Source organism: Eulemur rufifrons, chromosome 8 (genome assembly GCF_041146395.1).
Source record: "Eulemur rufifrons isolate Redbay chromosome 8, OSU_ERuf_1, whole genome shotgun sequence".
NCBI classification, from domain to species: domain Eukaryota; kingdom Metazoa; phylum Chordata; class Mammalia; order Primates; family Lemuridae; genus Eulemur; species Eulemur rufifrons.
Genome location: NC_090990.1, coordinates 16,532,506 through 16,551,758, shown reverse-complemented (window position 1 = coordinate 16,551,758; position 19,253 = coordinate 16,532,506). Strand labels below are relative to the sequence as shown.

Genomic DNA, 19,253 nt, shown 5'->3' with positions numbered 1-19,253 from the left:
CGTCACGGAGACTCTACCAAGGAAACCAACACTTATGGTGCCCTCACCCAGTGCCCATCCCTCAGAGGAAGGTGTTATCCCCATTTTACAGGGAAGGAAACTGAGGCCCCGTGAAGGGAAGTGACTCTCCCCAAGGTCTCACGGCTTTGATTCAGCAGAACTGGGACTACAAACCAAATCTGACTCCAGACTCCTATGGCTTTCACGACAAACCTGCGTCCTCCCCGGCCAAATTAGAACTCCTGTCCCCCACCCCCACCCCAGCACCAATCAACTCACCATTCAGGGATGGGAGACGAACCTTCATGAGGTTCCACATGGGGCACAGACCATGCATTTCCAAGGGCATCTTGCTCACAGATGATCCAGAGTGCCCGGAACGAGCCCCTTCCCACCAATGCTCCTCACCGTCCCCTGCCCTGTGTTGGCCTACAGAGGCCACTGTGAGTCTGAGGGTGGTGCTGGAACCTGGCCCCAAGCCTGGGCTTTCTGAGCTCAGGCTGCAGAGGGACATTCTGAAGTCTTGGGACTTAGCTTAATGGGCACTATGGTGTCCTGGCTGAGGCTGGGGCTGCTAAGTCAGAGGTTGAGTTCCAATCCCATTGCAGAATACCGTGTGACCTTGGACAAGCTGGCTCTCTCCCCCTGGGCCTCAGCGGTCTAGCCTGTAAAATGGGAGAGTGGAGCTTACAAGGGAAATGGTAAAAGCCAGCGCCCTCCCCACCCCAGCCCCAAGCCCGACATGGCTTCTGGGAACATAGACATGTAGGGTTGAGTTGTCTTCTGTGTCTTTTCTACTTCTGAGTCCCTCAGAGCCTCAAATCCTGTGGGCCGTGAAGGATGCAAAGGAGCTGGCAAAAGCCACGTCTGGTGAGCAAAGGCCAGGGGCAGGAATGCTCAGGAGCAGCAGGCTGGGCAGAGAACCCCGAGGGCACGAGCAGGTGGGCAAGACGAGCCCTGAGGCCCTGAGGGACAAGCTCAGGCCACAGACCCCAAGCGCTGCAGAGGGCCTCTCGGCACAGCCATGCCACCAGTTTCACATGGAAGGCCTTTCTCCGTGGGTAGGCCGCGGCCGGGCCTGAGTGCTGGTGATGCCGCTTCATGTGTTTCCCATTTGTACTTAGTCCCAACTCCCATAAAATCCCCCGAAGTGCCACCCAGCCACACATGTGGACGCCTCTCCCCAGCAACAACGGTGGTGGACAATGGCAGGGTGTCAGCCGCAGTCAGGGGCCAGGCGGCGTGGAGGGAAGCCCTCCGCCCACGGCAGGATCGGGGCTCCCAGCCCGCCCAGGCCAACGCTGGCCTTAATTAAGAAGGAGTCTCCCACCCAGGAGCCAAACCACCGCCCCACCGCGCCCACTCCAACTGCTTTCTGTTCTGCTTCTTGGGCCGCGTGCTGAGGCCAGCTCCACAAATAAAAGCCATCACTTTTCTCTCTCTCTCTTTCTTTCTTTCTTTCCTTTTTTTTTTTTTTTCTAAAAAAGAGAGAGGCAACCACAAGATCTTCTAAGAGGCCGTGACATCACGGCCCAGGTGACCGCGGCCCAGCCAATGGGCCAAGGCCGCGAGTGGGCTGCTCGCATCCTGTGAGCTGAGGTTGGGTTGACACTGTGAGGGCCTGGTCCCTCAACCACAGAACCACAAGGCCAGGCCCTCGGCTGCCTCCAGGGCCCTGCGTGGGAGCTGGTTGGCTCCTGGTCCTCCCACCCCCGGCCGCCCTCGCACCCACCGGAGCCTGGGCTCAGTCGAGGGTAAGCCTCATTCATTCATTCTCCGTGGCGCTGGTGGGGGCCTCGCTCTGCTCTCTCGGCCCGGGCTCCTCCACCCTGGCTGCCGAAAGCCCCTTCCCGCCATCTAATGATACACTCTGCATACGCTTCTGTTGAAAATTTGTGGCTAGACATTCCTGTGGGACCGGGAATCCAAATTCTTGGGTACAAACAGAAACTTACTTTCCTTGGGGATTTTTTTTTCTCTCTCTCACTCACACACACACACTCTCTTGCGTTCTTTCCTTTTTTCTTTTTCGTAGCAGCAGGGGGGAAAAAAGAGACAAAACAAAACAAAACAAAAAACACAAAAAGCAACACACACCCCCTTTTATTCTCAAAAGTAGCTAGAGGAAAAAAAAAATAAACAGCAGCCAACCAAGTCAATCCCATCCCAACCCCTTGAAGGGCCGAATTCTCGCCTTCTCCAGAGCGGGGCATGGCATCCAACAGCATCTTCGATTCCTTCCCGACCTACTCGCCGACCTTCATCCGCGGTGAGTAACAGCTGCCCAGGGCCCTGGGCTGGCCCTTGCGGGTGGGGAGCTGTGGCCAGGCCCCGGACCGCGTCCCGCCACCGACCGCCCCGGCTGCCCTCAAGTGCTCAGCCTGTCTGCCTAAACCTGCCGGCCTCTGAAAGCCTGCGGTGGGCAGAGGGGTTGGTGGCGTGGGCCATCGCGGTGGGACTGTTATCCTCAGCTGGTGGGGACAGTTAGCGGCGGGGGCCATGGATATTGCAAGACCCCAAGACCTCAAAGACCGGACCTCAGAGGGTCCTGGGCTGGGAGGACAAGGTGGGGAGTCTCTGCGAGCTCAGCGTCCTGCCTCCCAGGCCCTGCAGCCCCAGCCCCTGGCCTGCCAGAGCTGGGACCCGCCACCTGGGCCCAGGCAGACTCAGGCTGGCCAGCTTCTGAGGAGGGCCGTGGGAGGCAGGCAGGGGACAAGGCTGCGCCTTAAGGTCCAGAGACCTTCCAAGGACCATGGCTCACGTTTTCCATGTAATCCCTGGCGTAAGGGAAGAGGGAGGCGGGAGGTTTCAGGCTTTTGTGGAGAACTTGTGTGGCGCTGAGCTGGACTGAAGCCGGACCCCCACATGGAGAGGACAGGCCTCGGGAAGGTTTCTGGACTTGGCCACAGAGGAGAAGAAAGTGTTTCTGGGCAGCTTTTGCCTCTGTTTATAGCCTGGAGGGACCCAGGGTTCTGGGTTGTGCCCTTCGGCAACGATGGGGTCTGGGATCCTAACTGGGATCTAATTGAGCCTGGAACTCACAGGGAGACTGTTCCTGCCTCTGCCTGGCCCTTGGGGTGGATGTGCCTGGCCTCAGACACCCCCTGCTGCCTCCTCCTCCCCAGCAGGAGCCCCGCGATGGGGCTGTGGCGCCTGAGATTGGGGCTCAAGGGTTCCTGAGTGTGGGTCACGCAGCCCTGCGGCTTCCTCGCTGAGAGACCTTAGGCAAGTTACTTAACCTCTCTGTGCTCCTCTGGCTGTGGTGTTCTGATTGTCAGAGGCAGGAGGTGGGCTACGTATGAGGGCAGTGCCTGTGGGTTGTGCCCAGGGACCAGTCCTGCTCCAGAGCAGAGGGGCTGCATGGGCTCTAGAACTCCAAGTCTGGGGGCCGATGCTGCCTTTTCTCAGCCAAGGGTGTCGGCAGAGACGCAGGAGTAGGTCTGACTGTCCGTCTTCCCGTCTGGGGTTGCTAACACAGTGATTCAGAGCCAGTGCTTGGCCGCCGGCTCTGGGCAGGGACCGAGGCACATTTGGGTGCCGGTTGTTCACAGGCTTCTGCAAAGGCTTGTCTGAGATCGGGGCCTGTTCCCCTTCCCTGGTGAGCCCAAAGCCATCTGTGCGACTGCGGATGGGAACGGGGTGGGGGAGAGAAGGGGCCTGCCGTCCCCCACAGCAGGGCCCCCCCAAGCCTCGCTGTGCCCGGTGGCAAGCAGCAGCCCCAGGTCCGGGAGCTGAGAGCCGAGGGCTCCTTCCTTCACGCTGCTGCCATTACAACGTTGCTCCCTTTGTAGTCCTCAGAGCTAATTAAAGGCAGTTCTGTGGCAAGAAAATAAGAGTTTATAAAAACCATTTGCTGGGTCTTTGTAATCTGTATTTCTCCCTCCATGAGCAAGATGGAGAAATGTAGGGTTTAAAACAAAGAAACCTTGGGAGACGGGGCTAAAGTGTCAGCCTGCCTGGGACGGGATCTGACGCCCGGGAGCCTGGGAGGTGGCCCACGGTGGCACCAAGGGAGAGGGAGAGAGGAGAGCCGGTGGCTTCGGCCTAATGTGTGCCCAGAAACAGGAGGGCGCTGGGCAGAGCAGGCGCTCCCTGGTCGGCAGGGCAGGCACAGACAGGGCCTTGTCGGCTGGGGCCCCTGGGCAGGCTGTGGGGTCTGGGGTCCAGCGTCCCAGGCTTTCCCTGTGATTCCATGGGGAAGTTCTGTCCACACTGTTCAGCCCTCTCTCTCCTGCCCAGCTCCCCCGTGCTTGCCTCGGGGGCCTGTTTCCCAAGTTCTGTCCCCGAGGCTCACAGGGCTCCAGCTGCCAGCTCTGTCCCCAAAGAGACCCAACCTCAGGGTCCTGTGCGGGGCTCTGATGCCACACTGGGCCCTTCACCTGTTCTGAGCCACCAACCCTCTGCAGCCTCAGGAAGCCTGCAGACGCCTTCTGAGGATTGCATGTTTAAATGCATAAAACAAAATTCAAGGATTATAAAGGAAACCAAGTCTATGGAAACACAGTGACCAAACTAAAAGGGCAAGTTTGTTAGATGGTGACCCTGTGCCTCTTTGAGAACTCATGCATGGCCACTGTCATCAGGGTGAGGAGCATGAACAGTATTTCAGGATAATCTATGACAAACCTAATGAGACCAAAGAAATCTGTGATTCCCATCGCTGACAAAATTGCTGTGGAAAAAGATGCTAAATTTTAGTTAGAAGTCGGTGAAAAGAAAGACGTTATTCCCAGCCCGAGTTCAGAGACCCCCTGAAGTCTATGCAAGTCAAAAACTCCGGGTCTCCAGCGTGTTCTCTCTCAGAGGCTTTTAGCAGAAGGGTAAGGGGCTCCCTTTGCCCTCCACCGCCTCCTCTTCCTCCTTTCTGCCTCCTCCCAACACTGTCCCAGCCCAGTCCCTGAGCAAGGCGTCACCGCCCTGGAGAGCTTTTAAACGCTGAATACCCGATTTCCAGCTCAGACCATGGAATCAGAATCTCCTGGGTCTGGGCCTGGGCGAGTGTGGCTTTGAAAATCCCCCCAAAGTTATTCTGATGTGCATCTCGGGCGGGCTTAGGAACTGCTGGCTGGGGAGAGCCCAGTCCTCCACCTGGCTCTGCCACCCGTGTGCTGTGCGACTCCGTCTGAGTCACTCGACATCTCTGGGCTGCCATTCTCTCAGTGGTAAAAGGGCAAGAGTGAGCTGGACTCCATCGGTGCTCCTTGAGATGACTCAGTCTCCTGTGTGGGCTTCTCTGTCTCCCCTGTGTGTCCCCAGCACTATCACCAAGCTGTGCTACCTCAGTGTCCCCATAGACAAAAGAGAGATGGCTTCTCTTTTGTTTTCACTGGCAAAGATGGGCCGAGAGTGAAGCATCTCATCCGCGCCCCTGCCTCCAGCATCTGCACTCGACTGGTAACATGGGGCCCACCCAGAGGCCTCTCAAGGCAGCAAGAGTCCAGGCCCCCTAGACAAGTCTGGCTGCTTGTGCGTGACGTTCCAAAGCTGCTGCCCACCCCGCTCCTCTTGGTCCCTCCGACCTAAAAGAGCAGGGTACTCACTCTGAGCCAAGGGAGCAGAACTCCCCTGGGTTCACGGCGGAGAGAAGAGGTTTGGGAAGAGGTGGAGAGGCATTTGGATCCACCCTGCAGCAGAGGGTTGATCGTGAGACGAGAACAGGGCGACACTTAACCCGAAGAGCCGACACGCTGGCGGTGGGATTCCAGGCACTGAGATGGGGGGCGGGAGAGGGCACAGGGGCCTCTGGGGCTGCCTCCCAGGTGGGACAAGGGGTGTGTATTCTTCCTGCTTGAGAAATGGGGAAGCTAAGACCTGACATCTGTGACTTAGACACTCTGTGTGACTGTGGGCCAGTCCCTTCCTCTCTCTGGGCCTTGGTTTCCCCATCTGACAATTTCGGGCAATGGCCTTGAGGATCCTGAGTGCCCCCTGACAGCCCCGCTGGAGGCTGGGACCTTCGTCCTGAATCCTCCCCATGAGCCCCTTCTCTGAGCCCTGGGCATCCCTCTCACGCAGGTCGCCTTGGGCAGCTCGGTCTTCAAGGCGAGGAGGTGGCAAAGGAGGAGAAAGGACGTCCTGGCAGAAGGCGTGGAGGAGAGAATGCATTGATTCTGGGTGCTGGGGATGGCTGGGGGCGTGGGGGGCTGCTGGGAAATGGCTTGGCCACAGGACCAGCCTGTGCAGGGCCTCGGCTGCCTGGACAAGGTTCTCCTAGCAGTGGCTGGACTTGGCTGCCAGCTCCTCCCCTGAGGACACCCAGGAGAAACGGAAAAGGGACTCTCAGGCCTGAGGCAGGCCTGCGTGGAGGCAGGGGGTGGACACAATGGCCCTGGACAGGTCTGGCCAGATGGTCTGACTCGGAGGTCACTGGACAGGGAGGAAGCTGCCCCGACCAGAGAGGTCCGTCCATGAGCCCTTTGCTGAGCTCTGGGCAGTGGCCGACAACAGGGGACTCCCGTTTCCACACTGAAAGTCCCAAGTCCCAGGAAACCCCCAAGCCCAGGCAACCCAGGCTGGTGGGTCACGCAGAACGCATGTCCATGGAGGCCTCCCCTCCCCCGCCAGCGCTGGGAGATGGACGGACTGACCGCCAGCCGTCCCGCGCCCACGATGGCGCTTGCCTGGCGCCACATCTGCCGGGCCCCTTTGACGGCGGCTTCTGAGGCCGCCCTGTACACACCCGTCTCCCCGGACCACCCTGCCTGTCCAAAGTGCCCCCCAGGCTGGAAGGGCATTCCTGGGAGCCCCCCACTGCCCACAGGGTCTGGGCAGGCATGAGCCGGCCCCACACAGTGGGACTGTGTGTCCAGGCCTTACCGCACCCACGACGGCCGGCCGGCGGCCCCCAGCGGCCCCGCTGGTCATATAGAGGGCCCATTGACACCTCGGCCTTGAGGTGGCCGCATCAAAGCGGAGGCTTGCTCCGTGACCTGAGGGGGAGGGGCCCGGAGACGATGCCCTGAGCAGCAGGGCCTGAGAACCGGACCTTGCAGAGGCTCCGAGGGGCAGGAGGAGAGCAGCGTCCTCTGACCCCAGCCCTGCCTCCGAGCCAGCCGGGGCTCCCCCACAGGTGGGGGGACCGAGACCTGGCTCAGGGTTTGGCGGGGCAGCCTGAACACCAGCTCTTATTGCCATCTCCTGGGGACACCTCACCTGCAGACCCTTCCTCAGTCTACCACCAGGAGTGTGCCCCGCTGGTCACAGGGAGTCTCACCCAACCTTGCAAACTAAGCTCAAACACTCTCTCTGCCAGGAGTCACCCTGGGTCGCCTGCAGCCACTGGGAGCTCTGTACTCCTCTGCACCCCGGACCTGGGGCCAGCCGTGGATGCCGCGAGTGGTTCCCGCTCCAGTGCTGAGTAGCCTGCCTTGCGCGGTGGGAGTAAAGGGAAGGAAAGAAAGCAGGAAGGAAGGAAGGAGGGAGAGAGGGAGGGAGGGAGGGCCGCCGTTAGCCCTCCGTGGATTTGGAGCCCGGGCCCTCCTCACCGGCCTCTTGGAGGAAGCCCCCCGGACACAGGGGGCTGGCAGTTGTGGGGAGGGCTGGGAGCGAGACTCTGGTCTTGCCTTGAGAAGGCACAAGAACGAGCCAATCCAGGAGAATGTCGGATCTGGGAGGCAACGAGTGCCCCTCCTAGTGTTACAGATGGGGAAACTGAGGTTCAAAGAGGCACATGGTCTTGTGAAAGGTCGAATTCAGCAACAGAAAAAGCCCCCTTTCTCAGCTCCCTCGGGCCAACCATCTGCTTTCCACATAGTTTAGGAGTCAGACGGACCAGGGTTTAAGCTGCTTGGAGGCTGGGTGACCGGACGCACTAATTACCCTCTTTGAGTCTCAGCTTCCTCCTCTGTGCAATGGGCTCCCAACACTGACCTCAAAAGGTGGTTGCAAAGAGTGAATGTGGCCCTGTCCCGAGCCCAGCGCAGGGCACCTGGTACGCAGTGAGTGCTCGTTTGGCACATGCAGGCCTCCTGATCGGCGCAGGCCCCGTGGTGCCTCCAGCCTGATCACTTGCCACTTGGCAGATGTTTCCACGTCTCACCCCCTTCCTTTTCCCCAGCGCTGAGCCCTGGTTTTCTCAGCACTAGACAGGGCTGAGCAGGGACAAAACGGTAGCGGCACTGCCAGGGCCCTTGCTAATGGCTCCCAGGGATGAAGGAGGGAGGTCTTTGGTGAGGAAGCAACAAAAAGCATGGCCATACTCCCAGGCTGCAGCCAGGCCCCACCACTTCCTTGCTGTGTGGCCTTGGGCAAAGTGCCTCACCTCTCTGTGCTACATTTTCTCATCTGTAAAATTGGGAAAACTGACGGCACCCACCTCAAGGTTTGCTGGGTAGATTTATGAGCTAATGTATTTTATGTGTATGACACAAGGCCTGGTGCAGAGTCAAGCCCTCCATAAATACCAGAAATGATTACTATTTAATATTCTTCCTCTTCCTCTGCAAAAAACCTTTTCTGGGACTCCGAGCAGGATGGGGAAGGTGAGAAACCGTGGCTGTCCCTGGGGGAGGCTTCCCGGCCCTTCCCTTCTCCCCAGCAGGCCTCGGGGGTGCCCTGCCGCTACCGTCCCTCACCCCACCCCGCAGGTGTCCAGAGGGTGCTCCTGGGAGCAGGGGCAGGCTCAGCGCGATGCCCCGTGCTCCTGACTAGATGGTTAGGGGGACGGAAGAATGAATGAATGGGCCGCCGACTCGGCCCAAGAGGTTTCCAGCTTCTCTCTTCACTTCCCCCTTCGTCGTCTGGCTTTTTCTTTGAAACGTTTGCTGGCAAGAGCCCGAGCGCTCCCGTCCAATCGGTGCAGGCAGCGTGAAGGTTTAGGTTCCTCTTTGGGGTTTTCTTTCGAGTCTGGGAAAAGAGTTTTTGGCAAAAGGTTCAGACTTACGTGTGGGCGGAAAGGGCAGACGCGTGTAACTTATGATTTGCAGGGTGACCAAAGTCAGTCCCCCTCCAAAGGCCCTCCACTGTGGGACAGGGTGACTGAGACGGCATCATTGTCAGGCAGACCGTGTGGAGTTTGGGCCTTTGTACACGCAGGTCCCTTCCCGTCGTGCACACCTGAGTGTCGGAGTCCACCTGCTCTGCTCACCTTTGTTGAGAGGAGTTAGAAGGTTGGTGCGAGGAAGCAGAAGGCATTCAGCGGAAAGAACACTTGGAGAGCTCAGAGGGTGACATGGAAGACGATGCGGAGGACAGGAGAGGTCCATTCTGGTCATGCCTCTGTCCCCAAAGCCAACACCCGCAGCCCCAAGAGCTGCCCCGACCCGAGGCTTGCCCTCCAGTTCTCCCTCAGTGAGCCTGGGTTCGGCCCCACCCTGCCCCACCCCGCCCCACCCCCTGGGAAGCCAGGGCAGGAGGCAAGACCTGCTCCAGCGCCCCCCCAATCCCTGAGCACCTTGTGCCTTGGGAGGAGGCACTTGGGTCCAGGATGGATGGAGCAAGAAGTTCCAAGTCTGAAGGAACAGGGGGCCACGGGGAGAGCCCGGACCCCCACCTCCCCTACAGAGCAGCTGCTTTGCTGCCCAGGGGAAGGGAAGCCACCTCTGAGAACAAGGCACGTTAGAAAAAAGACTGGAAGGAAACACCAGAACATGGACAGTAGTTAACGCTGTGTGACACAATGATGGCAAGGAATCTTTAGTGATCGTGTGTTTGCCAAACTTTTAAACACTGACTATGTATCACTTGTAAATTTAAGGGGAAAAAACTTTTTTTTTTTCCAAAGAAAGAAAGAGGAAGAAGTAGCCCCACCCACCCCAAAGCAGGCGAGCTGGGGCTCCCATAGGCCCTGGCTCCAGCCGGGGACCCACCTGCTCCCGCCCAGCCAGGACCCCGCTGGCCACCCTCCTCTGTTCTTCTTCCCAAGTCCCTGTGTCTGTCGCTTACATCCCTGGCTCTGCCCCACCAGGCTGGGAAGCAAGAGTCTGCCTGGGCTGGGCAGAGCTGTGCATACAGCAGGTGCTCAGGAAATACTCGTGGCCTGAGGTGTGCTCTCAATCTGGAGAAGTCGGCCCGGTTTCCCTGCATCTGCACGTTCCCAGTGGACATGGGATGTGAGGTGGGCCAGTCGGTGCAGCTGGTTCATTGAGCATCTGCCGCGTGCAGGCACCGCCTGGGCGCTGGGGAGGCAGGAATGAACAAGACAGATGAGACACCTGCCCTCCGGGAGCTGCCAGTCTAGTGATGTGTGGAAGGAGGTGGCATCAAGAACATACACCCCCCAACCCCGCCGGCAGTATTTTTTAGCACTGTAGCTGTCAGTTACAGATGGGGAAACTGAGGCCTGGAGAGGAGGCCGTCTTTACCTAAGCCTCATGGCCAGGGAATTACAGAACCTATTCTAAGCTCCAGGGCCCCTGAAATGGAGCCCAGACCTGCGTCCACCCCAGCCCCACTGAGGTGGGCTCTCTCCTCTGGCCACCCACGCCCCTCTGGCTTAGGTCCATCCTTCCTACGTAGAATCTCAGCCTTCTGGGACTCCTGCAAATGTTCCCAATGCCCCGTTAAGTCCTCACCACAGCTCGGTGTGCCAGGCACCACTACTTCCATCGTGGAGAGGAAAATGCAAACAGATTCAGAGAGCTGGTGTGACTTGCGGCAACTAACTAACAACTAATACTTAGGACGAGGAAAGGGAACCAGGAAGGAAGAGGGAACCCTTTGGTTGGTGACTTAACTCTGTGCCAGGCACTGTGGTGGTTTCTTTGCAAACATATCTCATTTTACTTAATCTCTACAATAATCCATGTAGTTGGTGTCATCATTATGATTATCCTCATTTTACAGATGGGGAAACTGAGGCTCGGGAAAGGGAATTAACTCACCCAAGGTCATGTAGTTAGTAACTGGCAAAGCCCAGGTTCATGCTAGGGTCTGTCTGACATCAATGCCTGCCCATCGAACCCTCCCTTCCACCCGGCAGGTGTCTTCTCTTCCTTAAGGCCCAGAAACACCACCTCCATGGAGCCCTCCCTGATATCCTCTGTGCAACCACAGCACCTTCGCTCCCTTCTCAAACACTCCTAGAAGGCTTCCTAGAAAGGGTAGAGTCTGAGATGGGTCTAGAATAGCAGATCAGGGAAGGAGGGAACCTTGCTGGTGCACGTGCAGTGAACGGCAGGGTAAAGGCAAGGAGCGCCCCCGGGGGGAGAATTTCAGAAAGATGGTGGGCTCGTGGGTCCCCTGGAGGAGCCTGGGGAGGAAGGTGGGCCAGGCCTGGGGGTTGTGCTTGGCTTCAAGGCAGGGGCGGGGGGTCCGGGCAGGACCTGAGCTGGGCAGTAATGTGAGGCAAAGCACCCAGTGATGCTCTGAAATAGGCCAGTGTAGACGTGGCCTCAAGAGCATGTACGTGTGTGAACCGAGACCACAGGGGCCTCCCGCACCCACTCGAGAGCCTATTTTTACCACTCTCTAGACACACGTCTGAGCAGCCGAAGCTCACTTGTTCTTAGGCACATAGGGTGCTCCATGGACGGCCACGTCTGCGGTCGAAAGAGGATAAGGGCGAAGGCTGGGAGCAGTCAGAGTGAAACCCGTCCTGGGAGAATCCCAGGGACCAGCGCCGGCTACCTAATTTTCAGGGCACAGTGCAAAATGAAAATACAGGGCTCCTTGTTCAAAAATCATGAAGAATTTCAGGATGTCGACCACAGAATATCAAAGCAAGGATGGGACCCTTCTAAGCAAGAGACTGTGTGGCTGCACAGGTCACTGCCCATGAAGCCGGCCCCGCCTAGGACAGCCCTAGGCTGGAGGGACACTCGGCCTGAGCAAAAACCTCCGTCTGTGTCTCCTTCACGCCTTTGACTTGTGCGGGCGCCATCCTTCATGCGTCCACAATTTAGAAAATACTAATAAATTAGGCCTCGGGTGAGATCATACCTTGAAGGTTTTAGAACCAGTGAGAACATTAGGGAAAACATGCATCCAACCAACATCCCCACCCCATCTGCATTTTAGGTGGTAGAACACCTGAAGATCTAAGAAATTTAAAAATAAACTCAGTAATCTCAACTCCCAGAAAAACCGCTGTCATTCGGTGTATTTCCTTCCAGTCTATTTTTTCCCTGTCTAGTTTTTCCCTCCATGGGGTCTCTTGGCTCCACGTGTGAGTCAATTCAAAGACATATCTGAGAACCTCATCAATATTAACAGTCATTACAGGGTGAGTATCCTTTATCCAGAATGCTCGGGACCAGAAGCATTCAGATTTTGGATTTCGGATTTTTTTTGATTTTTAGATATTTGTGTTATACTTAAATCTGAAACCCAAAATGCTCCAATGAGCATTTCCCTCGAGCATCACGTTGGCACTCAAAAAGTTTCTGATTTTGGAGCATTTCAGATTTCGGATTTGGGGATGAGGGATACTCAACCTATATACATTATGTCAGGATTGGTCTAGGAAAAAATCTAGAACAGCGCTGTCCGATAGGACTTTCTGTGATGATGGAATGTTCTATGTCCAGGCTGCCTGACCCGGTAGCCACTGGCTGCATGTGAGGACCGAGCACTTGAAATGTTGCAACTGAGGAACTAAATTTTTTATCTTACTTCATTTCAATACTTTAAATAGCCACATGTGGCTAATGGCTTGTTGGACCATGCAGATCTAAAATAGTGTCTGCTCAACTATTAACTGGGTTATCTCTTAGGGTAAGATGATGGAGTTTTTTTGTTTTACAACTCAAAATGTTTGAAAAGTTTTATGCATAACAAGCATGTATTGCTTTTGTAGTCAGAATAAAGCTACTGAAGATTTTGAGTTTTTGATACATTCAATGCTATAGGAAAAAAAAAACTTTAGATTTTTAAAAGCATTATCATGGGGGAAGATTGATCCTGGCAGAATGGGATCTATTTTTATTTTTCCTATCAATATGTAGAAGAAAGAAAGTGGAGTTTAGAATCAAAAGCTGTGGGTTTGTCTACCGGATCTGCCACTTACTGGCTCTGTGGCCACTTAACCTCCATGAACCTCAATTTCCTCATCTCTAAGATGGGGATGTTGATGCTACTGACCTCTCCAGGCTGCTGTGGGGACTGAATCAGACAGCGAAGGTGAGACCAGGAGGACCACCTGCTGATGGGTGTGCAGCACTGAAGACAATTTCTGTAGAGGTAGAGGCAGACCGAGGCACCCCTGCAAAGGAGCATGACAGCTCTGGCTCCCTCTGCCATTTCCTAGAAACCAGGAAATGAGGGTGGTATCTCCCAACCTGAGTTCAACAGTGTTTTGCTGCAGGACTTTTCAGAGCCTTTGATATGCTAATGAATGAAAGCATCTGGAAGGGGCTGTTGTGCTGGGAAGCCCACTTTGAGAAAGGCTGCTCTAGGGAGAGCTACCAAATCCACCGTGGGCTAAAGGCACTATGGAGGCAGGAACATTATCTTTCCAAGGACCTAGGAAATCTTAGGAAACTTAAAGGAAAATGTGCTGAATCCTAAGTACAAAAGGAAAAGTACAAAATTGAAATTAATAAATGCATTAATGACTGTTTAGAAAATATCAATTGTGATGACTCAAATCTTAAATAGTTACAATATTAGCAACAAATATTTACATAGCTCTTATGATATGCCGGGCATTAAGTGCTTTACATATCTTTACTCATTTAATCCTCACAATCCTATGAGAGAAATGCTATTGTGAGGCCCATTTTATAGATGAAGAATCTGAGGCCCAGAGAGGTTAAGCCACCTGCTTAAAGTCACCCAGCTGGGGTTCAAACCCAGGCATCCAGAGCCTGTGCACCTCACCACAGCATGGTGGCTACTAGTTAATCAAGGTTTGCTCAGATCAAGGAACATCCTTGGTCTTCCATCAGCCCTCTTCCTGCGAAGGGCTGGTGGTACTTCCACAAGCCTGGCTCACGTGGTCCTCCGGCCACATCCGGAAACGCTGGAGGGACTCAGGGGTGAGGGGAAGCCAGTCAGAATCAGCTCTGACACTTGCTGGCTGGGTGAGTCATTGCTTTCTCTGAGCTTCGGTTTCCTTACCTGAGAAATGGGTCAGTAATCATTTGAGGACAAGAGAGAGGAGATTCTTAGAACCCAGTGAACGCCCCACGCAGAAGGCACTCGAGCCCTTTGCTTCCCCAGCGCACAGTTGGAGAAACAGGCACAGAGGGACGGAGCGTGGCCAAAGCTGAGCTCAGAAGGCACCCAGGGAGCCCGGCCAGAATCCACGGCTACCCCAGCCCATGCGGCACACATAGGAAAAGGGCTTCTTTCCCACTGGGCAGGTGCCCATGCTATCCTTCTGACAACACTTTGAGCACTTTGGTGGGCATCTCTGGGCTCCTCTCCCTCGGTGCCTCAGCTCCCCTCAGGGCCCCTTCTGCCTACTGCAGGTTCTGCCTGATCCAACGTCGTGGCCCAGGCCTCCTGCAAAAGTCCCCTGGAATTCCTGTCAGGTCCCCTCTTCTGGGTGCGGGGCATGCACACAGGCATGGCCCTGTTCATGGCCCCCTGTGCTTGCCCAGGTGCACACCCCTGCACCCTAAGAGCAGAGACCCAGCCCACCCCTCAGTCACCTATGAGATTATGTCCCAGGGCTAACCGGGGAACCTCGTGCTTTTAACGCTCTGCAGTTGCCGTATTGAAATCCTTCATGTTATCTTTGAATTGGTGTTTGGGAAGCGAAGTCCAATGGGACAGAGGGGCATGCCTGGGGACTTGGGGGGCTTGGGTGCTGGCAAGGACATGAGGTGGGTACAGGGGGCGTAGGTGCAAGCAACCCACACACCAAGTTTCAAGGTGGCCCCTGGGTGTCTGTGAGGGCCTGCACTCCCCCGACAAGCCTCCCCATGTCCAAAGGAGTGCAACATTAGCAAATAAAAACCATCATGGTAGGTCAAGAGACCACAGAAGAAAGGGAAAGCTTCCCCCCGCCCCCACTTTTTGAACAGGGGCCCCATATTTCCATTTTGCACTCAGCCCTACAATTAAGGAAGCTGCCCTGCCTGAGGACTGAGGGACATGCAGGGCCCCCAAAGATACCGTGCAGGCAGGGAGGGGGCCCAGCCCAGGTCTGCCCTGTTGCTTTTTTCTACGTGAGAGGAGGTAGCCATAGCTCCTCGGGTCTCCTGGGAGGGTCAAGGGCCCAGGCAAAAAAAAAACAAAAAACAAAAACGAGACCACAGCATAAGGACTTGGGGACATGCAGTCCCTCCAGTGGCTACCCTGAGCTCAGCCTAGCTGACTCCTGGGTGGCCCCATGCTTGCAGCTGAGCTGGGCTTCTAGGCAGGATGGGATTTCCTGGTCCGGCCAGGGCCAAGGCCAGCCCCCTGCTCCACGGAGGCTTGGCCCAGAGTGGCAGGCCCGAGGAGGTGGACGGGCTCCTGACAGCCTCTCGCCCCTGCCCACGTGGACTGTGTACCTGGTGAAGCAGGCACCTTGGCCTTTGAACAGTGGCAAATGAAAGTTCACAGAGGCTCCTGCCGAGCGAGGGAGGTAGGATCACAGCTCGGGCAGCTACCAGGCCGGGGCCAGTGACAACCTGGACGAGGACTCAAGCTGTGGTCAAGACTGACACTCGGTGTGTGGCCATTTGGGGGCCTGGTCTGCCACGTTCACGGCCAAGTCCTCGGTGCTGAGCTGGGTCTGAGTCACAGGAGGTGCTTGGTAAACGCCGGCGGAGGAGTGAACAAACGAACGGTCTCCCAGGGCAGGGCGGAGGCTGGAGTCCAGCCCTGGGCCCTGTGGAGGACCGACTGGCGCTGCCCACCCGGCCGCGGCGGGACTTGCACCTCGGCTCGGCCGCTTACTCTGCAAGACAGACATTTAACCTCCTTTTAGTTATTTCTCCACCTGTGCGATGGGGCGCATGGCGGTGGCCCCGCCCAGGTTGTTGGACAATAAACTAAGACAAGTTTAAGGTGCGTGGCTCCCCCGGCGGCCGCCAGGTGCTCCGTGTGTGAGGACTCGTGACTGTGTCGAGAAGACCCCCGGGCCCCCAGCCCTGGGGGACGCTCACGCTCTTCACTCTGGCCATAAGATCTCAGGCTTTAACATTTTTGTGTGCTTTGCTGTATTTTCCAAGTTTTTCCATTGTGCTCCCATTAGCTGTATCATGGGGGCAGGGGCAGGGGATTCCATTAATGTTATTTATTTACAGTATTGTTTAAATAGACAATAAATACGGGGAGGTCACTCAGAGTTAGCCCCCCTCAAGCATTCACTGGGGTTGCAGCTCCCCAGAGGCCCTGACAGCATTTGGGCCTTGTGCCCGCACCCCCCCAAGCGTGCCCCTCCCCCACAGGTGCCCCCTCCTCCCCCACATGCACCCGCCTTCAGGTTAGCCGAGCACCAGCTGAGGGTTTCCGGTAGGACCCGCGGGTGTGATGGGGCCCCTGTCACAAGCGGCCCCAGCACAGCAGCCAGAGTGGCCCCACCTCCGGCTCAGGCCGCCTGCCCTGGGCGCCACCCCCACGTGCACGTGTGAGCTCACACTCGCACCTCACACGGGCGGACACGCCTGCACAGGCCGTGCCCACTGCAACAGACACCGACTTTTGAGGAACCCCTGCCCAGGGGACCAAGGGACAGCTGGCGGTATGGTCTGAGGGAGGCTACAGGGGGAGGCTGCTTTGCCCTTACCCAGGCTGGTCCCTGCTGCTCTGGCCAGAAAAGCCCTTCTCTTCCTAGGGGTCCCCAGCCACCTGCCCAGCTCCTGTCCACGGGGCTGATGCTTCCGGAGAGCCAAAGCCTCCCAGGAACCTGTAGGATGTAACAGGGTGAGGACCCCAGCTCAGAAGGAGGTTTCCCAGCTGGGGGAAACTTCAGAGATGCCGGGGATGGGGGACACCTATTGTCTGACAGACGGGGAAACTGAGGCCAGGAGAGGGAGGGGCCTGCCCCAGGTCACCCCGGAAGATAGAGGCGGAGGAGGCAGCCTAGCCCAGCAGAAGTGCACAGCAGAGGGCAGTGAGGAGGCCAGTCCTGCTCAAACCTCTCCGGCTCTGGGCTCCTCTCCTGTCAAACAGGGACCACTCAGGGACCCTCCAGCTCCGGCAGGCGGTCTGCTGGGGGCTCTGGAAGGCTCCAGGGAGCTCTGGGTGAAGTCTACACAGCTCTCTGGGTGGTGGGGGAAAGAGGATGCAAATAGGAGGGATCCCCAGGGGCCTGTGTTAACCCCCTGAACTCATTTCTGGCCTCTGCTTCCTGTGGGGTCAGTTAAAAAATAGCCTCCCATCTGCCAGGGCTGGGGGGGGCCGGCCTCCGTCTGGGGCTGGCAGCCCTTCCCAGCCCAGGCTGGGACTGAGACCTGCCCACTCCAACCCCCGGGAGAGCGGGCTGGGCGGCCTGCGGGGAGGCGGCCGTCTGAAGCTCTCTCTCTCTCTGACTCAGCGCTGAGTATCAACAGCCACTGAGCTCAGAGCAGCCCGCCGAGCCCAGGAGGCTGTCGTCTGAATCCCTGCTCTCCCGATTTACAGATGGAGAGGGCGGGATGCAGCGACCTTCCAGGGCACACGTGGAGCCAAGACGGGGGGCAGGACGTGGGCAAAGCCTTTGGGCCCCAGCCTGTCCCTGCTTCCTTCCAGGTGGAGCTGGGGCTGTGCCCCATCAGGCAGCGGGCAGCAGGTATAGTGGGGCCATGGGCTGACACCCCCAGATTACAAGACCCAGGGCCCACAGCAACCTGGGGCAGCATCTGCAAGCCCTCAGGGTTCCCATCTGGGAGATGGGAGACAGCCGTCCCTCCCTCCCAGGGCAAGCGTGAGGACACACAGAGATGCACAGGGTGTGGTACGTGACAAGCTCAGTCGGTGAATTCTTAGCAAGTATGATGTCTACACAGGCCTGAAGTCCCAGCACCCTCAGATCGTGGTGAGCTCTGTGGCTATTTGGGTTGGGACTGAGCATCTGAGACGGAAACAGTGAGCCTTAGACCACAACGTGGATAAATGGCTGAATAAATGGGTATTTTCAGCCTTGGACGGACCCAGTGAGGGACTGGGGCTTTTCTCCGGAAGAGGCGGATTAATGCCTCCGGCTTCCTGTCAAGCCGAGAGGTCAAGGCTGCTGGTGGGCAGGAGGCAGGAGGTGCCCAGAGCCGGACGGTGTCCCCACCGGGTTCAGCAATTCCAGTCCCAGAGGAATCAGGATGTGGCCACGGCGGCCATATAAGGGTGTCCCCTGCAGCGTCTTCGTAATAACAGAAATCCCACAACACCCTAAGCGGCGGGAACAGCTGACCATGAGGGAACACTAAGGGGGTCCAGCCGGGGGCCTCTCCACACCCCCACCCCCACCCCCACCATGTCCGCTCCCAGCCACGGGTCCCTTGCCGTCAGGAGAGGATTTAAGGACACAGGGGACATACACAATATGTCGGGGAGTTTCAAAAGCAGGTTTAAAGCAACAGGTACTATATGTTCCCAACACTCTAAAATAAAGGAAGGAGCAAAGAGAGGGCAGGGGAGTGGGGAGAAGAAGGAACTAGATCTGTACCTACAGTAACAGCACCAGAAGGCTACAAACCACAATGTTAACCATTGTTCTGGGTGGCAGGATTATGGGTGGTTTTAATTTTCTCCTTCATAATTTTATTATTTTCCTATTTTTCTTTAATGAATATGTATTATTTTCATAATCAGAAAAAATGTGTTTTGTTTTAAGAGATGAGAGGAGGGTCAGGGATTGTTCTTCCCTCTCATGGACCCTAAAGCTGAGGTCCGGAGTGGGAAGGGCACCGCTCGTCCACTCACTCACTTGTCCATCCGTATTCCTGCATTCTCAAACGTTTCCGGAAACCTCCCTAGAGCCAGACTCAATTCTAAGTTCCAGGCCAAAGAACTGAAAGTGACCCGTTTCTGTCCTCAGGTAGGTCACAGTCTGGGGGAGTGAAGGACACAACAGCAAGTCCTCACAGCACGTTTGGACAAGGGACCAAGGGGAGAGTGGAGACAGGGGAGGCCAGGTCCTCCTGAGAGTGCTAGAGACGGACTCAGAAAGAGGGAAAAGTAGGACAGGGCTTTGGTGTATGAGTAGGAGCTCTACAGTCAGAGGATGGGGGAGTGTACACCCCCCAAAAGGCACCCTGGACTTAGAGAGAGAACCCACTGTGTTCAGGGGAATGAGTGGGTGGAGAAACAAAGCTGGAACATTCCATGAGCCAAGATCCTCAAGGGCCTAGAATTGTCTGGCTCTGCAATTGTGTAACTTTGAGCAAGTTACTAAGCCTCCTGGGCCTCAGTTTCCTCAGCTGGAAAATGGGCTGATGACCTCATTGGGTTACACAAGAATTGAGTTA

The 19,253-nt window shown here is 56.6% G+C and overlaps 1 protein-coding gene across 1 annotated transcript in view; it reads left to right on the top strand.

Moving 5' to 3' along the window:
• The first annotated feature begins 2,203 nt into the window (after nucleotides 1–2,203).
• The window catches only part of RUNX3 (RUNX family transcription factor 3), a 59,102-nt gene continuing 42,052 nt past the window's right edge, over nucleotides 2,204–19,253 (top strand). The window contains exon 1 of the mRNA XM_069477470.1: nucleotides 2,204–2,269. Coding sequence (XP_069333571.1) covers nucleotides 2,212–2,269 — 58 coding nt within the window. The 5' untranslated portion in view covers nucleotides 2,204–2,211. The remainder of the gene's footprint in view (nucleotides 2,270–19,253) is intronic.